Raw genomic sequence first — 20,457 nt, forward strand, 5'->3', positions numbered from 1 at the left:
GGCCGTACAGGGACCCATGAGACACTCTGGACCTGGCAGCAGCATGAGGAGGCGGTACGGGGGCCCATGGCAGATTACGGGCCTGGCAGCAGCAATGGGAGGCCCGTAATCTGCCAGCACCCTATGACAAAATGGAACCCACCAGCAGTCTGAGGAGACCTGAAAGTGGCACATGGCAGAGTGTGGCGATGGAGACAGCAGCAATGGGAGGCCGTACAGGGACCCATGACACACTCTGGACCTGGCAGCAGCATGAGGAGGCGGTACGGGGGCCCATGGCAGATTACGGGCCTGGCAGCAGCAATGGGAGGCCCGTAATCTGCCAGCACCCTATGACAAAATGGAACCCACCAGCAGTGTGAGGAGACCTGAAAGTGGCACATGGCAGAGTGTGGCGATGGAGACAGCAGCAATGGGAGGCCGTACAGGGACCCATGAGACACTCTGGACCTGGCAGCAGCATGAGGAGGCGGTACAGGGGCCCATGGCAGATTACGGGCCTGGCAGCAGCAATGGGAGGCCCGTAATCTGCCAGCACCCTATGACAAAATGGAACCCACCAGCAGTGTGAGGAGACCTGAAAGTGGCACATGGCAGAGTGTGGCGATGGAGACAGCAGCAATGGGAGGCCGTACAGGGACCCATGACAGATTACGGGCCTGGCAGCAGCATGAGGAGGCGGTACAGGGGCCCATGACAGATTACGGGCCTGGCAGCAGCAATGGGAAGCCCGTAATCTGCCAGCACCCTATGACAAAATGGAACCCACCAGCAGTGTAAGGAGACCTGAAAGTGGCACATGGCAGAGTGTGGCGATGGAGACAGCAGCAATGGGAGGCCGTACAGGGACCCATGACACACTCTGGACCTGGCAGCAGCATGAGGAGGCGGTACGGGGGCCCATGGCAGATTACGGGCCTGGCAGCAGCAATGGGAGGCCCGTAATCTGCCAGCACCCTATGACAAAATGGAACCCACCAGCAGTGTGAGGAGACCTGAAAGTGGCACATGGCAGAGTGTGGCGATGGAGACAGCAGCAATGGGAGGCCGTACAGGGACCCATGACACACTCTGGACCTGGCAGCAGCATGAGGAGGCGGTACAGGGGCCCATGGCAGATTACGGGCCTGGCAGCAGCAATGGGAGGCCCGTAATCTGCCAGCACCCTATGACAAAATGGAACCCACCAGCAGTGTGAGGAGACCTGAAAGTGGCACATGGCAGAGTGTGGCAATGGAGACAGCAGCAATGGGAGGCCGTACAGGGACCCATGACAGATTACGGGCCTGGCAGCAGCATGAGGAGGCGGTACAGGGGCCCATGACAGATTACGGGCCTGGCAGCAGCAATGGGAGGCCCGTAATCTGCCAGCACCCTATGACAAAATGGAACCCACCAGCAGTGTGAGGAGACCTGAAAGTGGCACATGGCAGAGTGTGGCGATGGAGACAGCAGCAATGGGAGGCCGTACAGGGACCCATGAGACACTCTGGACCTGGCAGCAGCATGAGGAGGCGGTACGGGGGCCCATGGCAGATTACGGGCCTGGCAGCAGCAATGGGAGGCCCGTAATCTGCTAGCACCCTATGACAAAATGGAACCCACCAGCAGTGTGAGGAAACCTGAAAGTGGCACATGGCAGAGTGTGGCGATGGAGACATGGGCCCCCTGGCCACGCTTGACTTTCTGGCCACATAGTCGACATACGGCTACGTTTACTTCCTCGGGCGGCTTGACGAAAAATTGCCACACCGCCGAGTAGGAAACTTTGCCCCCGCTACTCCTCACTGGCTGACTGCTACTTCCTCCGTGCACACCGGCACCACTACTGGCCGTGGTGGTAGGCTGCAGTGGAGCTGGTGCTCTACTCTGTGGCCGTTTGCCTCCACTGACACTGCTGCGACCCTGCTGCCTCCTGGGCAACCCACCGACTGTTTTGCTCGCTGCCAAGCTGGCACCCTCTTCTCCTGATGATGCGGAAGCAATAGCCTGATGACGACGAGGCTGCCAAGTGCGATCAGCCTCATCATCATCAGTTAGGGTCTCCGCCTCACTACTAGCCCCCTCGGCTGCGTGTGGGTCAGGAGACAGACCTGTCTCTAGACCGGCTACCGAGCCACTCTCCTCGCCAGTACTTCTTCGCCTGGCTGCTGAAGAGGCGGATGTCTCCCCCCGTTCCTGACCGCCCTCTGTTAGCTCTTCCTCACTGTACAGTGGGGCTGAGCCCACAGCATGCGATACTTCGCTTGGTGAGGGAACACCAAAGGACAGGGGCAGGTAGAGGACACGTGATTTCAGTGGGCTTGCTCCCGGGCCATGCCAACTAACGGTTGTGTCTGACGTACCCACCGACCGTTGGCTGTAGGTGTCAGAGGTGACCTGGGAAGAGGAAGACGACCGAGCCAACCAATCGATGACGGCAGGGTTGTCGGTGGAGACACGACCGCTGGATGACACCGGGAGCACTGGCCTCTGGCTGCAACTAGTGCTGCCTCGACCCCTTCCTCTGCTGCCACGTTTGCTTGCTCCTGAAACATTGCCTCCTCTGCCACTCCTCTGCGTGTTGTCTGACATACTCTTTAATTCAACGATTCTGTGTCCCTGAGTAACGATTCTGTGTCCCTGAGTAACAATTCTGTGTCTGTCCCTGAGTAACAATTCTGTGTCCCTCAGTAACAATTCTGTGTCCCTCAGTTACAATTCTGTGTCTGTCCCTGAGTAACAATTCTGTGTCCCTGAGTAACAATTCTGTGTCCCTGAGTAACAGTTCTGTGTCCCTGAGTAACAATTCTGTGTCCCTGAGTAACAGTTCTGTGTCCCTGAGTAACAATTCTGTGTCCCTGAGTAACAATTCTGTGTCCCTGAGTAACAATTCTGTGTCCCTCAGTAACAATTCTGTGTCCCTCAGTAACAATTCTGTGTCTGTCCCTGAGTAACAATTCTGTGTCCCTCAGTAACAATTCTGTGTCCCTCAGTAACAATTCTGTGTCTGTCCCTGAGTAACAATTCTGTGTCCCTCAGTAACAATTCTGTGTCCCTCAGTAACGATTCTGTGTCTGTCCCTGAGTAATAATTCTGTGTCCCTGAGTAACAGTTCTGTGTCCCTGAGTAACAATTCTGTGTCCCTGAGTAACAGTTCTGTGTCCCTGAGTAACAATTCTGTGTCCCTGAGTAACAATTCTGTGTCCCTCAGTAACAATTCTGTGTCCCTCAGTAACAATTCTGTGTCTGTCCCTGAGTAACAATTCTGTGTCCCTCAGTAACAATTCTGTGTCCCTCAGTAACAATTCTGTGACCCTTCAGTAACAATTCTGTGTCTGTCCCTGAGTAACAATTCTGTGTCCCTCAGTAACAATTCTGTGTCCCTCAGTAACAATTCTGTGTCTGTCTCTGAGTAACAATTCTGTGTCCCTGAGTAACAGTTCTGTGTCCCTGAGTAACAATTCTGTGACCCTGAGTAACAATTCTGTGTCCCTGAGTAACAGTTCTGTGTCCCTGAGTAACAATTCTGTGTCCCTGAGTAACAATTCTGTGTCCCTCAGTAACAATTCTGGGTCCCTCAGTAACAATTCTGTGTCCCTCAGTAACAATTCTGTGTCTGTCCCTGAGTAACAATTCTGTGTCCCTGAGTAACAGTTCTGTGTCCCTGAGTAACAATTCTGTGTCCCTGAGTAACAGTTCTGTGTCCCTGAGTAACAATTCTGTGTCCCTCAGTAACAATTCTGTGTCCCTCAGTAACAATTCTGTGTCTGTCCCTGAGTAACAATTCGGTGTCCCTCAGTAACAATTCTGTGTCCCTCAGTAACAATTCTGTGTCCCTCAGTAACAATTCTGTGTCTGTCCCTGAGTAACAATTCTGTGTCCCTCAGTAACAATTCTGTGTCCCTCAGTAACAATTCTGTGTCTGTCCCTGAGTAACAATTCTGTGTCCCTGAGTAACAGTTCTGTGTCCCTGAGTAACATTTCTGTGTCCCTGAGTAACAGTTCTGTGTCCCTGAGTAACAATTCTGTGTCCCTCAGTAACAATTCTGTGTCCCTCAGTAACAATTCTGTGTCCCTCAGTAACAATTCTGTGTCTGTCCCTGAGTAACAATTCTGTGTCCCTGAGTAACAGTTCTGTGTCCCTGAGTAACAATTCTGTGTCCCTGAGTAACAGTTCTGTGTCCCTGAGTAACAATTCTGTGTCCCTCAGTAACAATTCTGTGTCCCTGAGTAACAATTCTGTGTCCCTGAGTAACAATTCTGTGTCCCTCAGTAACAATTCTGTGTCCCTCAGTAACAATTCTGTGTCTGTCCCTGAGTAACAATTCTGTGTCCCTGAGTAACAGTTCTGTGTCCCTGAGTAACATTTCTGTGTCCCTGAGTAACAGTTCTGTGTCCCTGAGTAACAATTCTGTGTCCCTGAGTAACAATTCTGTGTCCCTCAGTAACAATTCTGTGTCCCTCAGTAACAATTCTGTGTCTGTCCCAGAGTAACAATTCTGTGTCCCTCAGTAACAATTCTGTGTCCCTCAGTAACAATTCTGTGTCCCTCAGTAACAATTCTGTGTCTGTCCCTGAGTAACAATTCTGTGTCCCTGAGTAACAGTTCTGTGTCCCTGAGTAACAATTCTGTGTCCCTGAGTAACAGTTCTGTGTCCCTGAGTAACAATTCTGTGTCCCTGAGTAACAATTCTGTGTCCCTCAGTAACAATTCTGTGTCCCTCAGTAACAATTCTGTGTCTGTCCCTGAGTAACAATTCTGTGTCCCTCAGTAACAATTCTGTGTCCCTGAGTAACAATTCTGTGTCCCTGAGTAACAATTCTGTGTCCCTGAGTAACAATTCTGTGTCCCTCAGTAACAATTCTGTGTCCCTCAGTAACAATTCTGTGTCCCTCAGTAACAATTCTGTGTCCCTCAGTAACAATTCTGTGTCTGTCCCTGAGTAACAATTCTGTGTCCCTGAGTAACAGTTCTGTGTCCCTGAGTAACAATTCTGTGTCCCTGAGTAACAATTCTGTGTCCCTAAGTAACGATTCTGTGGCCCTAAAGTCTCTTTGGCCCTAACTCTGTCCCTAATACAGAGAGGTCTGTTTCTGTTGAATGACCGGAGGCTAATGGAGAATTCTAAGATGGCCGCAATTTGAAGCTCGACCATTACACAGTGCTGGCTGGCTGGCTGCTGATTGGCTAATGCGATCACATGTCATGAATGAATGCATTATGGGTCAGCGCGCCTTGTCTGCGCGCCTTCCCAGAGATCCCCGCTCCGTCGCCACACATGTCGCCGCCATTTTTGGAAAATTTCGATTCGCGCATCCGAAGTCTGCTAATTTTCGGATCGAATTTTTCCTAATCTTCGAAACGAATTCCACTTCGCCAAGTTCGATTCGCTCATCTCTAGACATAATGTAGTATATGAAAATGTTATAGAGGACCAGCAGAGCATGTCTGGCTTCAATGTACAGTAATTTGACATCTATTGTGAATAACATGAAATTTAACAGATATTTTAATAGCGTGTGCTAATTAATTTATCATTTTAGAATGGTACAAAGGATATCTGGTAAAACAGAGAACACAGGAGGTAAGTTTCAATTGCTTCTACTGTACATTTCAAATAAGCATCAAACATAATTACAAGAGTTTAATTTCAGGTATCTATGGTTTTGATGTTAAAGTTGATCCAATAAATCCTTGGGGCTGCTAATATAATAAGATATATGACTCTTGCTGGCTGTTTGGGAGTATACCTTTGGCTGTGACAAGTACATTTCTGAAGCCATCCATGTAAGTTGCTTTCCTATCCTGGGGAGTACCAAGACCCATAGGGAGAGCAAATCTGAATGTTACAACACAGGAACTGACTGCACGGGAAAGTTGATTGATGCATAAAGGTTTTGAACTCTGGATTGCAGTATTATGTGCAAGGTCGGAATTTGGCCAGCTCAGCAGACACTGGACACATTTTTATCCATCTATAGTCCTACTGCTCCAGTTAAGTCGATCTTATAATTGACTTCGCTCAAACCGACTTGTTAGAAAAATTTCCTTTGGTCAGTGCTACAGCCAATTAGCTGCAGCTCTGATCAGTGTATTCTGACAGCAGAGGAGTCCCTGCTGTCAGAATATAGTAACATAGCAGGGAAGATTCCTCTATCAATCTCTCTTGTGTGTATAGGGGAATCCATTCAGTTTTTTTTACTAGCAGCCTTCTGGCGGATCAAAAAAAACTGATCCATGTATGGCCAACCTTGAAGTATAGAAGAAAGAGGCTCAGCATCACAGGCAACCACCATGTGTATGAGGACTAGCCAGAAATCTTGTTTCTCTGATTACAGTTTTCTTTCTATAAGGTTACAATCACAATATAATTTGTGAAATTATGGAAAGTGGCATTACCTTTGACTACTGAAGCATTCACCATTCACATTTAAACTTTTTCTGATGTCCAGCTTGTATGCGTCATGTTCCCAATAAAATGAGAAAGCTCTGATTTTTAAAAACTTCTGTTGTACATTAATGGATATTTTTTTTTAATTATTTTATCTTTTATTTAATATTTTCCCAATACAAGAAGTAGATCTAAAATGCATGAGAGTAAAAAATAGAAACTTCTCCAAAACATACAATTCATTTAAATCAACTTTTCTCTCACTCCACCCACCCTCCTTCCCTCACCCTTTCCCATTACCCCAATCCATATCCGAGTTCCTAGCATCTATCCTTTCTCATGATTTTCTATCTATGTCTGTATCCCTTCCATCCTATCTCCTTCTTTCTATTGGGTACTCCATTAGAGCTCCTTCTTATGCTTTTCCCTCTATATTCTAACCAGTTCCGAATGTCTTTTAGATGTTTTAAAAATTAACCAGCTACTCCACGTTTTCCTAAACTTTTCTATTCTATCCTCTTCAGTATGACACAACTCCTCCATCCTGTAGATATTGTACACTCTATTAACCCAATCATTTAATCTTGGTGGATCTGGGGCCAGCCAACATTTGAGGATCAAGCCCTTAGCCGCGCTGATTGAATTATATAGTATTTTGTTCTTTTGCAATTTTACTGAAGCTTCAAATTTATAAAATAAACATACCCACGGTTCTCTCTGTACAATAATCCCACATATTTATTGGATGTATTGCAATATTCCCTTCCAGTAATCTTGTATTTTCAGACAATCCCACCATATGTGAACCATTGTGCCCTTTTCCCCACATCCTCTCCAACATAAAGGTGAAACATCTACTTGTTGTTTATGTGCCTTACTCTGTGTGAAATACCATCTAGCCAAACATTTATAATTCATTTAAACTGTGCTCATATTTGTCACCTTGTGTTAATTTGAATACTTTATTCTTTTGCTGATCGTTCAGTTTTGTTCCAAGCTCCTGTTCCCATTTTTCCAAGAACTGGGGCAAGTTGGGGCTCTCCATATCCATGAGAATCTTATAGCTCTTAGAGGTACCCTTCTTTGGAACCAAAGTTACATTCAGCAATTTTTCAAATGGATACTGATCCTCCAGCCTCCTCAATGGTTGTGGGAGCATTGAGACAAAATTACCTAATTGGTCATACCACCATTTGTCTAATGTGTAAAATAATTTTTTTCCCTTTAATTCTAAAAACGTGTGAAATTTCCCCTTATTCAATATATCCTTCAAGAGTGCATTCTTATCTTTAATCCATTTCCCTGAAATATTATCATTCCCTGAGGAGAAATATTCTGTCCCTGCCAAGGGAATCATGACTGAGTTATATTCCCAACCCTTTTGTTTGTACATCCTATCCCAAACACTTAAAACCTTCTTTGTCAGTGAACTAATATTCACATCTAATGTACGAAAATTTATGTGGTACCCAAACCATCTTCCCTAACTGTGCCTTGCTCAAAGTCCCTTCTCCAACCTAACCTTTCTCATGTGAGTTAAATATCCAATTTATTATTCGTGACAATATCACCACTTGCTAGTATTTCTTAACGCTAGGCAAACCCAAATCCCAACTCCCCTTATCCCTACACAATACCTAATACTTAATTCTTGTTTGCTCAGATAAACTTAAGTATCATCTTCTTTATTATCCTGATATAAGATCCCGGAAGGTGAATTGAGAGCATATGAAACTTAAATAGGATTTTTGGTACTATCACCATCTTTACCAGATTTATACAGCCTATCCAAGAAGCTCCGCCTTTTGACAATTTTCCTAGCTCATCTTTTATTTCATTTAGTAATGGAATGTAATTTGCCTGGTACAGGGTTTTTATTGAAGGAGTTAGCGTTATCCCCAGATGGCTTTTTCCTTTTCTCTCCAAGTAAAGGGAAAGTTTTTTTGTAGACTCAATTTCTCGGCCTTTGGTATATTGATGTTTAAGATCTCTGACTTTGTGGGGTTTATCTTCAAATTTGATAACTCACCGTACTGTTTTAAAAGTCTCATTAAAATAGGCAACATTATTCTAGGATTTACAGCATAGAACATGTCATCTGCATTTGCTGCCACCTTATGTTCCACTTCCCCTATCTTTATTCCTAAAATGTCTACACACTTTCTTACCCTCGCCAGGACTGGCTCCAGGGATAAAACAAACAATAAAGGGGAGAGTGGACATCCTTGTCTAGTTCCATTAAATATTTTAAAAAACTGAGAGAGGGATCCGTTAACCTTATCCGCTGCTGACTGAGCACTATAAAGCCCTTTTATCCACCTTAACATTTTAGGCCCTATTCCTAAGACCTCCAATGTATCAATCATAAAGCCCCAATCAACCCTGTTAAAAGCCTTTTCAGCATCAATTGACAGGAATGGTGTCAGCAGTTTCTCTCTTTTTACCCTTTGTAGGAGGAGCAATGATCTCAAGCCATTGTCCCTCCTTTCTCTTTTGGGAATGAATCCTACCTGATCCAAGTGTATCCACTCTGGCATCAACTCCTTCAATCAAGTTGCCAATACCTTGGCATACATTTTGGTGTCTATGCTTAGTAAAGATATAGGCCTGTAACTGGCACACTGTGTGCTATCTTTCCCTTCTGTAAGTATTATCGTTATATGAGCCTGCAATGACTCCTCTCTCATTTCCAGCCCCTCCCCTATTGCATTCATATAACCACAAATTTTAGGGACTAAAAGATCTCTACATTTTCAATAATAGCCCACTGTCTGGACCAGGACTCTTTCCTATAGCCAAATTTTTTAAGGCCAATGTAATTTCGCCTGGGGTAATAGGACTTTCTAGGACCTCTAATTTTTCTTCAGCTAGACTTGGCAACTCCACTTCATTTAAATATTTCTGCCTAATTTTCTTCTTTTCCTCCTCCATTTCCTTTTGGTCTCTAGGGCTCACATCGTACAGCCGGCTATAATATTTTTGGAACCTATTTACAATATCAGTGGTGGCGTACACCATTTCTCCTTTATCGTCTCTAATTTTTTCTATAAAGTTTTGGGATTTCATTTCCTTTAACTCCCTGATCGAGTATTTTCCAGGTCTATTCCCCCACTGATATCTTTCTTTTGAGACACTGCTGAATATCCTTCTCATCTCCTGTTCCATAAGATCTTTTAATTCTTCTCTTTTAATGTTTATCTTCTGATCCATGTCTGTACCTGTCTTCTTTTTTATGTAACTGTTCTAACTTATGGAGCTCTTCTATCACCATCTTTATTTTTTTCCCTCTTTTTTTCTGCTCCCATCGAAATCAGTATTCCTTTAATATATGCTTTATGTGCCTCCCAGACTGTAGCCACAGACACCTCCTCATTCTCATTGAGCTAAAAAAATTGCTCAATTTTCTGCCTCAGCCTTTTTTCTAATTCAGGGTCCTGTATAAGCGTCTGCTTTTGTCTCCACATAGTTATCCTATCCTTATCCCCTCCTACCCTTTGTCTCATTGTGACAGGAGCATGATCAGAAATAGACATAACCTCTATGTTGGCGCTAACCAACGACTCCAATTGTCTATGTTCGATCAATGTATAATCCAGTCTTGAATACGATCCATGTACTGGAGAGAAGAAGAATCTCTTTCTCTTGGGTGTTTAACTCTCCAAGCATCGGACAATTGGCATTGATGTAATAATCTCTTCAATAATTTAGATTTTCTTCCCCCCTCTCTCCTTGTACAGGATGACGCATCCATCTGGGGATCCATGCACAGGTTTAAATCTCCAGCCATTACCAGACTGCCCTTTTTAAATTCGGAAAGTTTTTTCAACACTCCCTCCAAGAATGTTACTGGGTTCTTATTCGGGCAATAGATATTTACTAGTGTAAATTCAAATCCTTCTAATTTTCCTCTCAAAAATCAAAATCAGCCCTCTGGGTCCTCCATTCTTCCCTCCGGGATAAAGCTCACATTTTTTGACAATCCAATCACTACCCCTTTAGCCCTTTTATCTGGAGAGTTTGTGTAGTACCATGTTACGTAGTGCTTCAAGTATAACTTCACATTTGTATCATTGACTATATGTATCTCTTGAAGAAACACTATATCTATGGAATGTTGGTACATTTCCCTAAGTATCTTATGTCTTTTTGTAGGGGAGTTTAACCCTCATAAACTTAATGACACTCATTTCAACTATTGTTTCCTTGTCCTACCAGAGTTCCCATCACAAAAATGCAGATATAGACATTTTAAGATATGAACTTTCTCCCTTCTCCCCTTCCAACAATTCCCCATTATCTTCCCGCCTCCCCTCTGTTTACCCACCCCCCCACTTCCCCCCTTCCCACCCCCCCTCTTCTCCCCTTCCCACCCCCCCTTCTCCCATCCCTCCTCTTCTCCCATCCCTAAACCCAACCCGGCCTACATATTGCCCTGGAATCTGTCGTGGCAAATTCCCACTAGCGATTCCTAATTTGGCGTGAAACTCAAAACATGCACGCCGACCCCAATCCTTGACTCGTGTCATCACTCACGTTGGGGTTGACAGCATGCTTGGCCTCCAGCGCAGCCGTCAGATCCACATTCTCATTGCCCCTCCGTCCCTCCCACCCGTTTACTCAACCGGGAAAGAAGTAACGGGGGGCAAGAGAGCCATGCCATGGCCGGGGAGAGCCAGGGAGAGAGCAGAGAAAGAGAGAGTGAAAAAAAAACCCTCTCCCTTCAGACCCCACACCCCCCTACCTCTTCTTCCTAGACACCTGCTGCCACATTCCTGCTCTCCGCTCTCTCTAGGCCCCTCTGACCATCCATCCTTCAAGATCCATTTTCTGTAAGTCTAATTTCTCGCAAAAGTCATTAAATTCTTCTGGGAACCTCAGCCTTGCCGATTTTACATCTTTCCATCTGATTAAACATGTTGGAAAGCCCCAACTATATCAAACTTTTTTCTCCCTCACATGGTCCAGCAATGGTTTCAAAGATCTTCTTCTAGTCAGTGTTTCTGGGGTAATGTCTGCAAAAATATGCAAGTGTGTTTCCTCATATTTTATTTCAGTAGAGTCATGTAACCCTTTCCATATTCTTTCTCTATCTCCAAAGTGATGGAATTGAAATATCACATCTCTGGGGCTTTCCACCTGTACTCCTTTTGGCCGTCTAATCCTATGTACTCTCTTAATTTTCAATTTTTCTGTCACTGATCTACCAATGATTGGATTACACACTCTCTTTATTTTCTCCTGTAGGTCCTCTTCCTGTCCCACTTCTTCTGGTAAACCCCTAATCCTTAAATTATTTCTTCTATTGCGATTCTCCTGGTCTTCTGCCATAGATGAATGCTTTCTCTGTTCTCTACACATCATCTCCACCTGCGTTTCTAATTTGTTAATTAATTGTGTGTATCCCACCATTCTCCCCTCTACTTCTTCATTTCGGGTTGATATCTGACCCAGGTCATTGCATAATGTCCCGATCTCCTTTTTCATGGACATCTCTAGTTTCGCAAACATTTCCGCCATTTTGATTTTTATAAGTGGTTGTAACATGGATTGTTGCTGTTCCATATTCCCTTGTTCTATTACACTTTCCTAGTTTGCATATTCTTTAATCTGGTTCTCTTCCAGTGTCCTGAGTGAAAGTCTGGATAGGTCTCCCTCAAATTTCTTAAGTCCTTCATGCTGTTTTCCCCAGGCTTGGGTTTCAGGGCTTTTCTTTTGTGGGGGCATGTATTTTCTTATTGTGCTTGTGTTTGCGTTTGGCGTTTTCTTAAAATTAGATTTCCTCTGTTCCAAAAAAATACTGACCCCAAGATATCCCTCTTTTTTCTTCCGCTAGAGACCAAAATGCCCCTTATCTTGTTTATATATAGAAGTAGACCCACCGACTCCCAAGACCCCCTAGGACCCTCCAGTAGTGTTCTTCTCTTTCCACAAAATAGTCCCAACAGACAGTTTTTACTGCAAATGTAATACTTCTTTTAAATATTTTATCTCTACCTGCGGCAACTCACCATCACTTTTTGTGCCGCAGGTATGCTACTACTCCAACCCTTATCGCGCCTTTCTTTTGGTCTGACCTTCCAGCCCGTGTTCCTGGAGTAGAATGTATGCTATGGAGGGTCCAGGGGCAGACTGACAACTCATGGGGCCCCTGGGCAGTAAGAGATAATGGGGCCCCCTGTGCCTCCACCTACACTCAAGCCACACCCACACAACACCCTACCTACATATTACAGCTCATCTGCATAGAAGGGGCATTTAAATATTTACTGCAGCAAATACTGCATGAATGTTCCCGGTTTCTTTCCTTAGAAGCCACTGGGCACGTCAAGGTTTAAAGATGGCTGCCATGTGGGGGAAGTGAAAGAGAGAGGGGAGTGAGAGGGTGAAAAAGAGGAGTATGAGAGAGAGAGAGAGGAGGAGAGAGAGAGCGGAAGGGATGGAAGAGAGAAGGAGGAAGAGGTGGAGTGAGAGAGAGAGAGGAAGGTATGAGAGAGGAGGGGTGTGTTTTAAATTGCTCTAAAAAATTGGGCGTGGCTTAAAAGGGGTGTGGTTAAATAGTGCCTGAGATGACTTATATAGTGCAGGATGAGGTAATGTTAAATAGGGAATGTACAGTGTGGAGTGTATGACAGTGAGTAGTATGTACAGGGAGAGGAGTGCGGAGTGTATGGCGGTGAGTATGATGTGTAAGATGGTGCAATTTTATGATTATATTTACAAATGTTTTATTATTTTTATTATTTTTATCATTTTTTTTCAAAATGCTTTTGGGTGGCCAGTGGATGGTGCCAGTAGAGCAATGGTGAGGGTGTCAGAATTTTTAAATTTTTATTATCTAATTTCTAAATTATTTTTTACAATATATGTATTATTTTTTTTCACAATGATTTTGTGGGGGCATTGAACAGTGTCAGTAGGGAGTGAACAGGGAGCACTAGTATATGTTGGGCTGTCATTATGAATGAAGGGAGGGGATGGAGGAAGGAAGGGATGGAAGAAAAGGGAGGGAGGGAATGTATGGAGTAAGGAAGGAATGAAGGAAAGAAAGAAAATGGATGTAGAAAGGAGTGACGGAAAAGGAAGGAAGGGGAGGGAGGGAGGAAAGAAGGAAAGAAAATGGATAGAGGAAGGAATGAAGGAAAAGGAGGGAAGGGAGGAAGTTAGGAAGGAAGGAAGGGAGGTAATGGATGGAGGAAGAAAGGGGAGGGAAGGAAGGAAGGGGAGGAAAAAAGGAAGGAAGGAAGGAAGGGGAGGGGAGAAAAGAAGGAAGGAAGAAAAGGCATTGAATAGATGGAGGTAGGAAGAAAGGGGAGGGAAGGAAGGAAGGAAGGAAGGAAGGAAGGAAGGGAGGAAGGAAGGAAGGAGGGAAGGAAGGAAGGAAAAAGGAGGGAGGGAATGAATGGAGGAAGGAAGGAAGGGGAGGGAAGGAAGAAGGGGTGGGAGGAAAGAATGAAGGGAGGGGATAAGGTAAGGAATAAAAAGGAGGGAGGGAATGGATGGAGGAAGGAAGGAATGAAGGAAGGAAAGAAAATGGATGGGTGAAGTAATGAAGGTAAAGGAGGGGAGGGAAGGAAGGAAGGAAGGAAGGAAGGAAGAAAGGAAGGAAGGAAGGAAGGAAGAAAAGGGAGGGAATAGATGGAGGGAGGAAAGAAAGAAGGAAGGGTAAGGAGGGAGAGAGGAAGGAAGGAAGCAAGAAAAGGGAGGGAATAGAAGAAGGGAGGAAGGAAAGAAGGAATGGTAGGGAGGGAGAGAGGAAGAAAGGGGAGGGAAAGAGAGAGGAAGGAAAGGGAGGGAAAGAGAGAGAAAGGAAGGGGAGGGAAGGAAGGAAGGAAGGAAGGAAGGAAAGGAGGGGAGGGAGGAAAGGATGAAGGGAGCGGATGGCGGAAGGAAGAAAAGGGAGGGAGGGAGGAAATGGAGGAAGGAATGAAGGAAGGCGAGGGAAGGAAGGAAGGAAGGAAGGAGGAAAACGGAATGGATAGAGAAAGGAAGGAAGGGAAGAGAAGGAATGGGAAGGAAAGAAGGGAGGGAGGGTAGGATAACAGGAGGGGATGGAAGAAGGAAGAAAAGGGAGGGAATGGATGGAGGAAGGAATGAAGGAAAGGGAGGGAAGGGAGAAGGGGAGGGAGGAAGGAAATGAAAGGAGGGAAGGGAGGAAGGAAGGAAATGAAAGGAGGGGAGGGAGGAAAGAATGAAGAGAGGGGATGGAGGAAGGAAGGAAGGAATACATTAAGGGAGGGAGGAAGGGAGAAAGGAAGGAAGGATTGAAGGAAGGGGAGGGAGGGGGGGAAGGAAGGAATTATTGAAGGATGAGTAGGGAGGGAATGAAATAATTAAGGGGCGGGATGGAGGAAGGAATGACGGTAAGGAAGAAAAGGGAGGGAGGGAATGGAGGAAGGAAGGAAGGAAGGAAGGAATGGGAAGGAAGGAGGGGAGGGAAGAAGGAAGGAAGAAAAAGGAGGGAGGAAATGGATGAAGGAAGGAAGGAAAGAAGGGGAACTAAGGCAGGAAAGAAGGGGAAGGAAGGAAGGAAAGAAGGGGAGGGAAGGAGAGCGAAAGGAAGGAAGGGAGAGAGGGGGGGAAGGAGAGAGGGAGAAAAAGAGAGGGGGAGAGAGGGAGGGGGAGAGAGAGGGAGAGAGGGAGGGAGAGAGGGGTAGAGAGGGAGATAGAGGGGGAGAGAGGGAGGGAGAGAGGGAGAGAGAGGGAGGGGTAGAGAGGGGTAGAGAGAGGGAGGGATAGAGAGAGGGAGAGGGGGAGAGAGAGGGAGAGGAGAGAGAGGGAGAGGGGGGGAGGGGGGAGAGAGGAGAGAGAGAGAGAGATGGACCTGGCACATTTAGATGCATCACAGAGCTGCCAGCTGATCTGAACAGGGGAGGCAGAGCAGATCCTCTCTCCTCTGCTCTGCTGTGGAGGATGGGGGGAGGGGCAAGACACTGTCAGAGAAGATGAGGCATCAGAGACCTGCGAGGGGGGGTCTGAGGAGCACGAGGGGGGCCCAGGAGGGAAATCCGATGCACAGTCAGGGATGATCGGTGCAGGGGAGGGACAGTGACAGCACTGATCTCCCTGCATGGATCTCAAAGAGGCAGCTGGAAGCCTCTCCGTCCCATGGCTTTCAGCTGTTTCCTTGAAATCCATGCAGGGAGAAAGGTGTTGTCACTGTCCCTCCCCTGCACCAATCACCTCCGACTTTCCCCGATTGGTCAGTCTGCCCCTGGGAGGGTCCTCATCGATCAGGGGTCCTGGGGTATCTCTGAATGCCAGAAGTGACCTAGGGGTCTCCCTTTATGTACTGCTGCCTCCTTCTCCTCGGTCTCCTTCAGCTCCCAGCATCCGGAGCATCAGCCACCACCACACAGGCAGTCTCACGGACACTCGTGGAGTCCTTCCATTGCTCGGAGGTTGCCGCCTCCAATCTCCGCTCAGCTACACACGGCTTCCAGCTCCCCGCCGGCCATGTGCCGGCTCCACAGCTCGCGGGTGGAGAACCGGAACGCACCACCCAAGACCCTCCGCTGTTACCAGCCGCCAAGGGGGAACGGAGTCACCAAATGAATCAGTACAGAGATTGCAAACACAGGCAGCATGGGCTGGGCCCACGTAGGCTCTAAGGCTTATCCATCGTGGAGCTCATGACGGGCGTTCGGAGGTTCTGCACTATGCTGCCTCACATGCTCTGGCCCCTTCCCCCTATTAATGGATATCGTAAGTGCACACAGGTGCATTTAATTTCCCTTGACACTTTAGTAAACCAGGCACCGAGTGTTAACCATTCAATTTGCTCCTTCAAGTAGCAAATGTACAAATTATGGAGCTTCATAACATAAAAAAATAGATAAAGTCACAAAATAGCACTTTTCTAAGGGGTTTTGGAAACCTACTCTGGTAACCAATAGTAGACTTGCAAGGCATAATTAACTGAAAAAAACTGCCAGTAATGTAACAATGCACATCAATCTAAAGTTTTACAGATACTGTATGCTTTTTCTTATAGCTTAGGTTTAGTCAAAAATGTTTAAAAAATTAGTACAAGGGACATTACTTACAATTACCCTAGGCTCACACCGCGGATTGCAGTGTGTTTCCTGGTTTGCAGAAATGCACTACAGTCCATTTAACATGATTTCCTATGGATCTGGTTCACATCTCTGTTTTTTGAGTGCAGATTTTTAAAAGGCTCAAAGACTTTTTTTTCCTGTAGCAGATTGCATTTTGTGTGTAATAGACTTCAATGGAACTGCACCAAAAACGCTTGCTTTTTTTTATGCATGTTGCATTTTGTGTTTTGTGCTTTGTGTGACTTTAAACTGGTTGTTAAGGAGCAGGCAGCCATTGGCATCCTTAATGACCAGTAAACAATATGGTCATGAATCATCAGCTGTCAGCGGGTTTGCTGGCGGACAGCTAAATGTAAACAAAATGGTTGCCAGCAATTAAAAGTTCAGGAACAAATCTGCGTGGGGTCCCCCCCCCAATCCATACCATCTGATACTGTATGGACTTTGATGGAAACCCTACACCAAAATGAAAAAATAATTGAGGTGGGGTTCCCCCAAAATCCACACCAGACCCTTATCCGAGCATGCAGCTAGCCCAGCAGGCCAGGAAAGGGAGGGGGATGAGCAAGCCCCCCCCAGAACCATACAAGGCCACATACCTTCAACTTTGGGCTCCCCAAAAGCACCTTGTCCCCATGTTTATGTGGGCAAAAGCCTCTTCCCCACAACCCTGGGCTGTGGTTGTGGGCATCAGAGGGGGGTGACTTATCAGAATCTGGAAGCCCCCTTTAACAAGATCCCGCTCCCCCATGTGAATGAGTAGAGATACATAGTACCACTACTCACTCACCAAAAAAGTGTAAAAAGTGAATAAAAACACAACAGTTTTTGACAAGTCCTTTATTAAAAAACTGAAAATGTCCCCCCAAAGTAGATCCAATGTCAATCATGATGAACGCCAGCCACCAACCCAAAAAACAAAACAAAACAAAACTAAGAGCTCCACACCCAATGCTGGCTCCTGCCATCTAAATAAACTAAGGGGCATGGCCACCTGATGATGTTACCAATTGACCCTGTCCCCTTGTGACACCATCGACCGGGGCATTTTTTACACTTCTTTGTTAAATGAGTAATGTGCCCCTACTCATTCACATGGGGGAAGGGTGGGGTCTGGGGACATTGTTAAAGAGGGCTTCCAGATTCTGTTAAGTCACCCACACGCAGACCCCCACAACCGCCGCCCAGGGTTGTGGGGAAGAGGTCCTTGTCCTCACAAACATGGGGACAAGGTGCTTTGGGGGGGAGCCCCCCCTGCCCCAAAGCATTCCCATGTTCAGGGCATGTGACCTTATGGTTCAGGAGGGGGGCACTCACTCATACACTCCCCCCCTTTCCTGGCCTGCCAGACTGCATGCTCGGATAAGGGTCTGGTATGGAGACAAAGAAAGATTTTCAGTTTTGTAAATATCCCACTTATTTTACTTAATACTTTTTCACGGCTTGCCTCAACATAAACAGATCCACAACCCTAACAGTATTTGAACAGATCTGAGATTGTGTAAAATACTTGTATATCCTTCTATCTGCTAATTTCCTTTGGAAATCAAATGTTCCATACTGGATCTGGTTTCTATAGGTAGTGGAGATCAAATAGTCAGTATTCACCCTTTCTTGTGTTCCTTTGTTATTTATATTTTAACCACAATGGTATGTCTTTAAAGGTGAACTCCAGGATTAGCAAATATTGCCTACAATACAGCACAAAAGGCATGCATATTCATACTTTTATCTTCCAGTGCTTTGTTTATTTCTTCTAGATCTGTTCAGTAACCCAGCATAAACCTTTGCCGCTGTGCAGGAGCTTTCTGTAATTAAGACCAGTCATTGCTGCTTTCTCTCTCCTGTGTGGAAACTGGTCTTGCCTCCGCTGCTCCTGTAGTTTTCTACAGACAGTCTTTAGTGGGTGGGTCTGCTTGGCCCTCCCACAGCTCTGCTTTCTGCACAGGCTATGTAAAGAACATAATATAACTACTATTTTAACAAGGTAATAATTAAGTTTATAAAGGCATTTGGGACACAGAAATTAGATTTATGTCCTTTGTGGATATTGAGAAACATATTTAAAGAAACTTTTTCAGAGTTCAGCTTTCAAGTGGAACTACAACCAAAGCCTCTTTTAAAGTTTTTATAAGAGCGAGGAAGGGTTGAAACTCAACTGTGAAATTTGTCATTCTAATGGTACCGAATGTTAAGAAATCTGTAATTATGTTTCTTATGATTGAATCACCATTGTTAACTGTTTCAACATTGCCTTGCAACAACTATTCCACTGGTGAGAGAAATGCCATTATTTGCTTTAGCTATAGTTTTCAGTGACTACATTAATGTAATGTTTTTTAATATATTTCTTACAACATAATGCCCCAGAAAATAAGTGTATCATTTTTTAATTTTTTCTACAGGGAATATTCCCTAAATCGTTTATCCACATTAAGGATGTTACAATTCAGAAGAAAAGGTAACATTGTAATTTGAATTTTATTAAATTTATGTCCTAAGAAGATTCATTCTTAAAGTTGAAGCTTTGACACGAATGGTAGAAATTACATTAGGATGTAGTTAAACAGTAAAAGAGCTACTTTTTTAAAAATTGTGTTTTTATCGATGTTTTAGCAATAAGACAAAACATAAGTAAGAAGTAGTCCATACAACAAAGTTCTACAACCCAAATAAAATGAAGAGATATCCCACAGCAGTTGGGTGCTAGATGAGCAGTCGCAAGCTGCAAACATAGTGTTGGAAAAAGCGATCCACAACTCCTTACTTGCGCTTAATGATCTTCAGGTTTAATAATTCTCCATAAAAGACACAATTACATGCAGCAGATGTTAACACGTTCAGCTTTGTTGGCCTTGTTCACAACCATGTGAACAAGGCTGACAAGGCTGAAATGTGTCAACTTCTGTCTCATGTAATTATGTCTCTTATGGAGAATTAATAAACCTTGAAGATGTTTTGGAGCAAGTAAGGCGTTGTGGGCCACTTTTCTCAACAAGAAGTGGATAGTACAGATATACAATGAAAACATGGCAATCAATGGAACTTGAATCTTTTTCTTTTGCTACCTAGTGCCATGGCAGAGATCCTTTTCTGCAGGCTACAGACAGGACCACTTTCTTTGCAGCGGGTGGACACACCTCCTATGACTTAGACCTATAGCTATACTTCTTGGCAGAGGAGTTGGTTTGGAGTATGTAACAAGATCACAACATACAGAGTAGGGTGGCCAGGAGCGTATAATACAGAATGTTATAGATATTTAAATATGTAGATTTTTTTTACACATTGCATATAGCTGGAGGTGATGGTGGGAAATATATATGTTCTCTATAGTAGGTAAATTATTGATAATATAAAGGCCATACATCAATACTAAAACTACAGCACTAATACTATACATCTCAGCCAGTATGGCCTCAGCTTACATACAATGTACAATGTAATTGTACTAACAGCAAACAGTACAACAATAAAGATCAACTTAATGTGTTGGGTAACAGAATCAGTATGATAGCTGGGTTAGCTGCCAAATTTTCACAAATTACAGCTGGGACCAGTCTGGAAAAACACAGAGAGAAGGGAAAGGTTTCTAAAGAGGGAGGATTTCAGGTGGGTTATGCTGCATTTCTAAACAGTTGTACAGTTTGTCACAAAGCAGCAGTCAAGGTTAAGGTCCTTTAGCAGCCAAGGTGAAGCTGTCGATGCCCCCACCTCCCAGCTCTGCTTCTCGTCCTCCTTTATCCCCTACCATTGTGAGAATGTATAAAATACATAATCTTTTTCAAATTTTAGAGAACTGCTGCAAAACTATTTAAATAAATTCTGAATTGTTACAGTGTTTAAACTACTCTGCCACAAACCAATAAGTAGTCAAGCTTGACGTGCAACATTTCAAAGGGGATGCTCAGGCAGCTTTGCAAATCCCTAATTTTAATACTTCTAACAATATCAGAGTTTATAATAGACTGGTTGTTTCAAACTGAAGTACATTTGTTTATTAAATACGGCACTAGTTTAAAAGACAT

At 44.8% G+C, this 20,457-nt stretch overlaps 1 protein-coding gene across 1 annotated transcript in view; it reads left to right on the plus strand.

The window, feature by feature from the left end:
- Nucleotides 1-20,457, plus strand: part of DOCK2 (dedicator of cytokinesis 2) — a gene marked incomplete at its 3' end in the record, with an annotated part of 155,240 nt that overhangs the window by 37,898 nt on the left and 96,885 nt on the right. Inside the window, exons 3-4 of the mRNA XM_089659610.1 lie at nucleotides 5,527-5,567; nucleotides 18,835-18,890. Of these exons, the coding sequence (XP_089515736.1) occupies nucleotides 5,527-5,567; nucleotides 18,835-18,890 (97 nt within the window). The remainder of the gene's footprint in view (nucleotides 1-5,526; nucleotides 5,568-18,834; nucleotides 18,891-20,457) is intronic.

Source organism: Staurois parvus, unplaced genomic scaffold, assembly GCF_062004578.1.
Source record: "Staurois parvus isolate SC_StPar_1 unplaced genomic scaffold, SC_StPar_1.0 ptg001171l, whole genome shotgun sequence".
NCBI lineage: Eukaryota > Metazoa > Chordata > Amphibia > Anura > Ranidae > Staurois > Staurois parvus.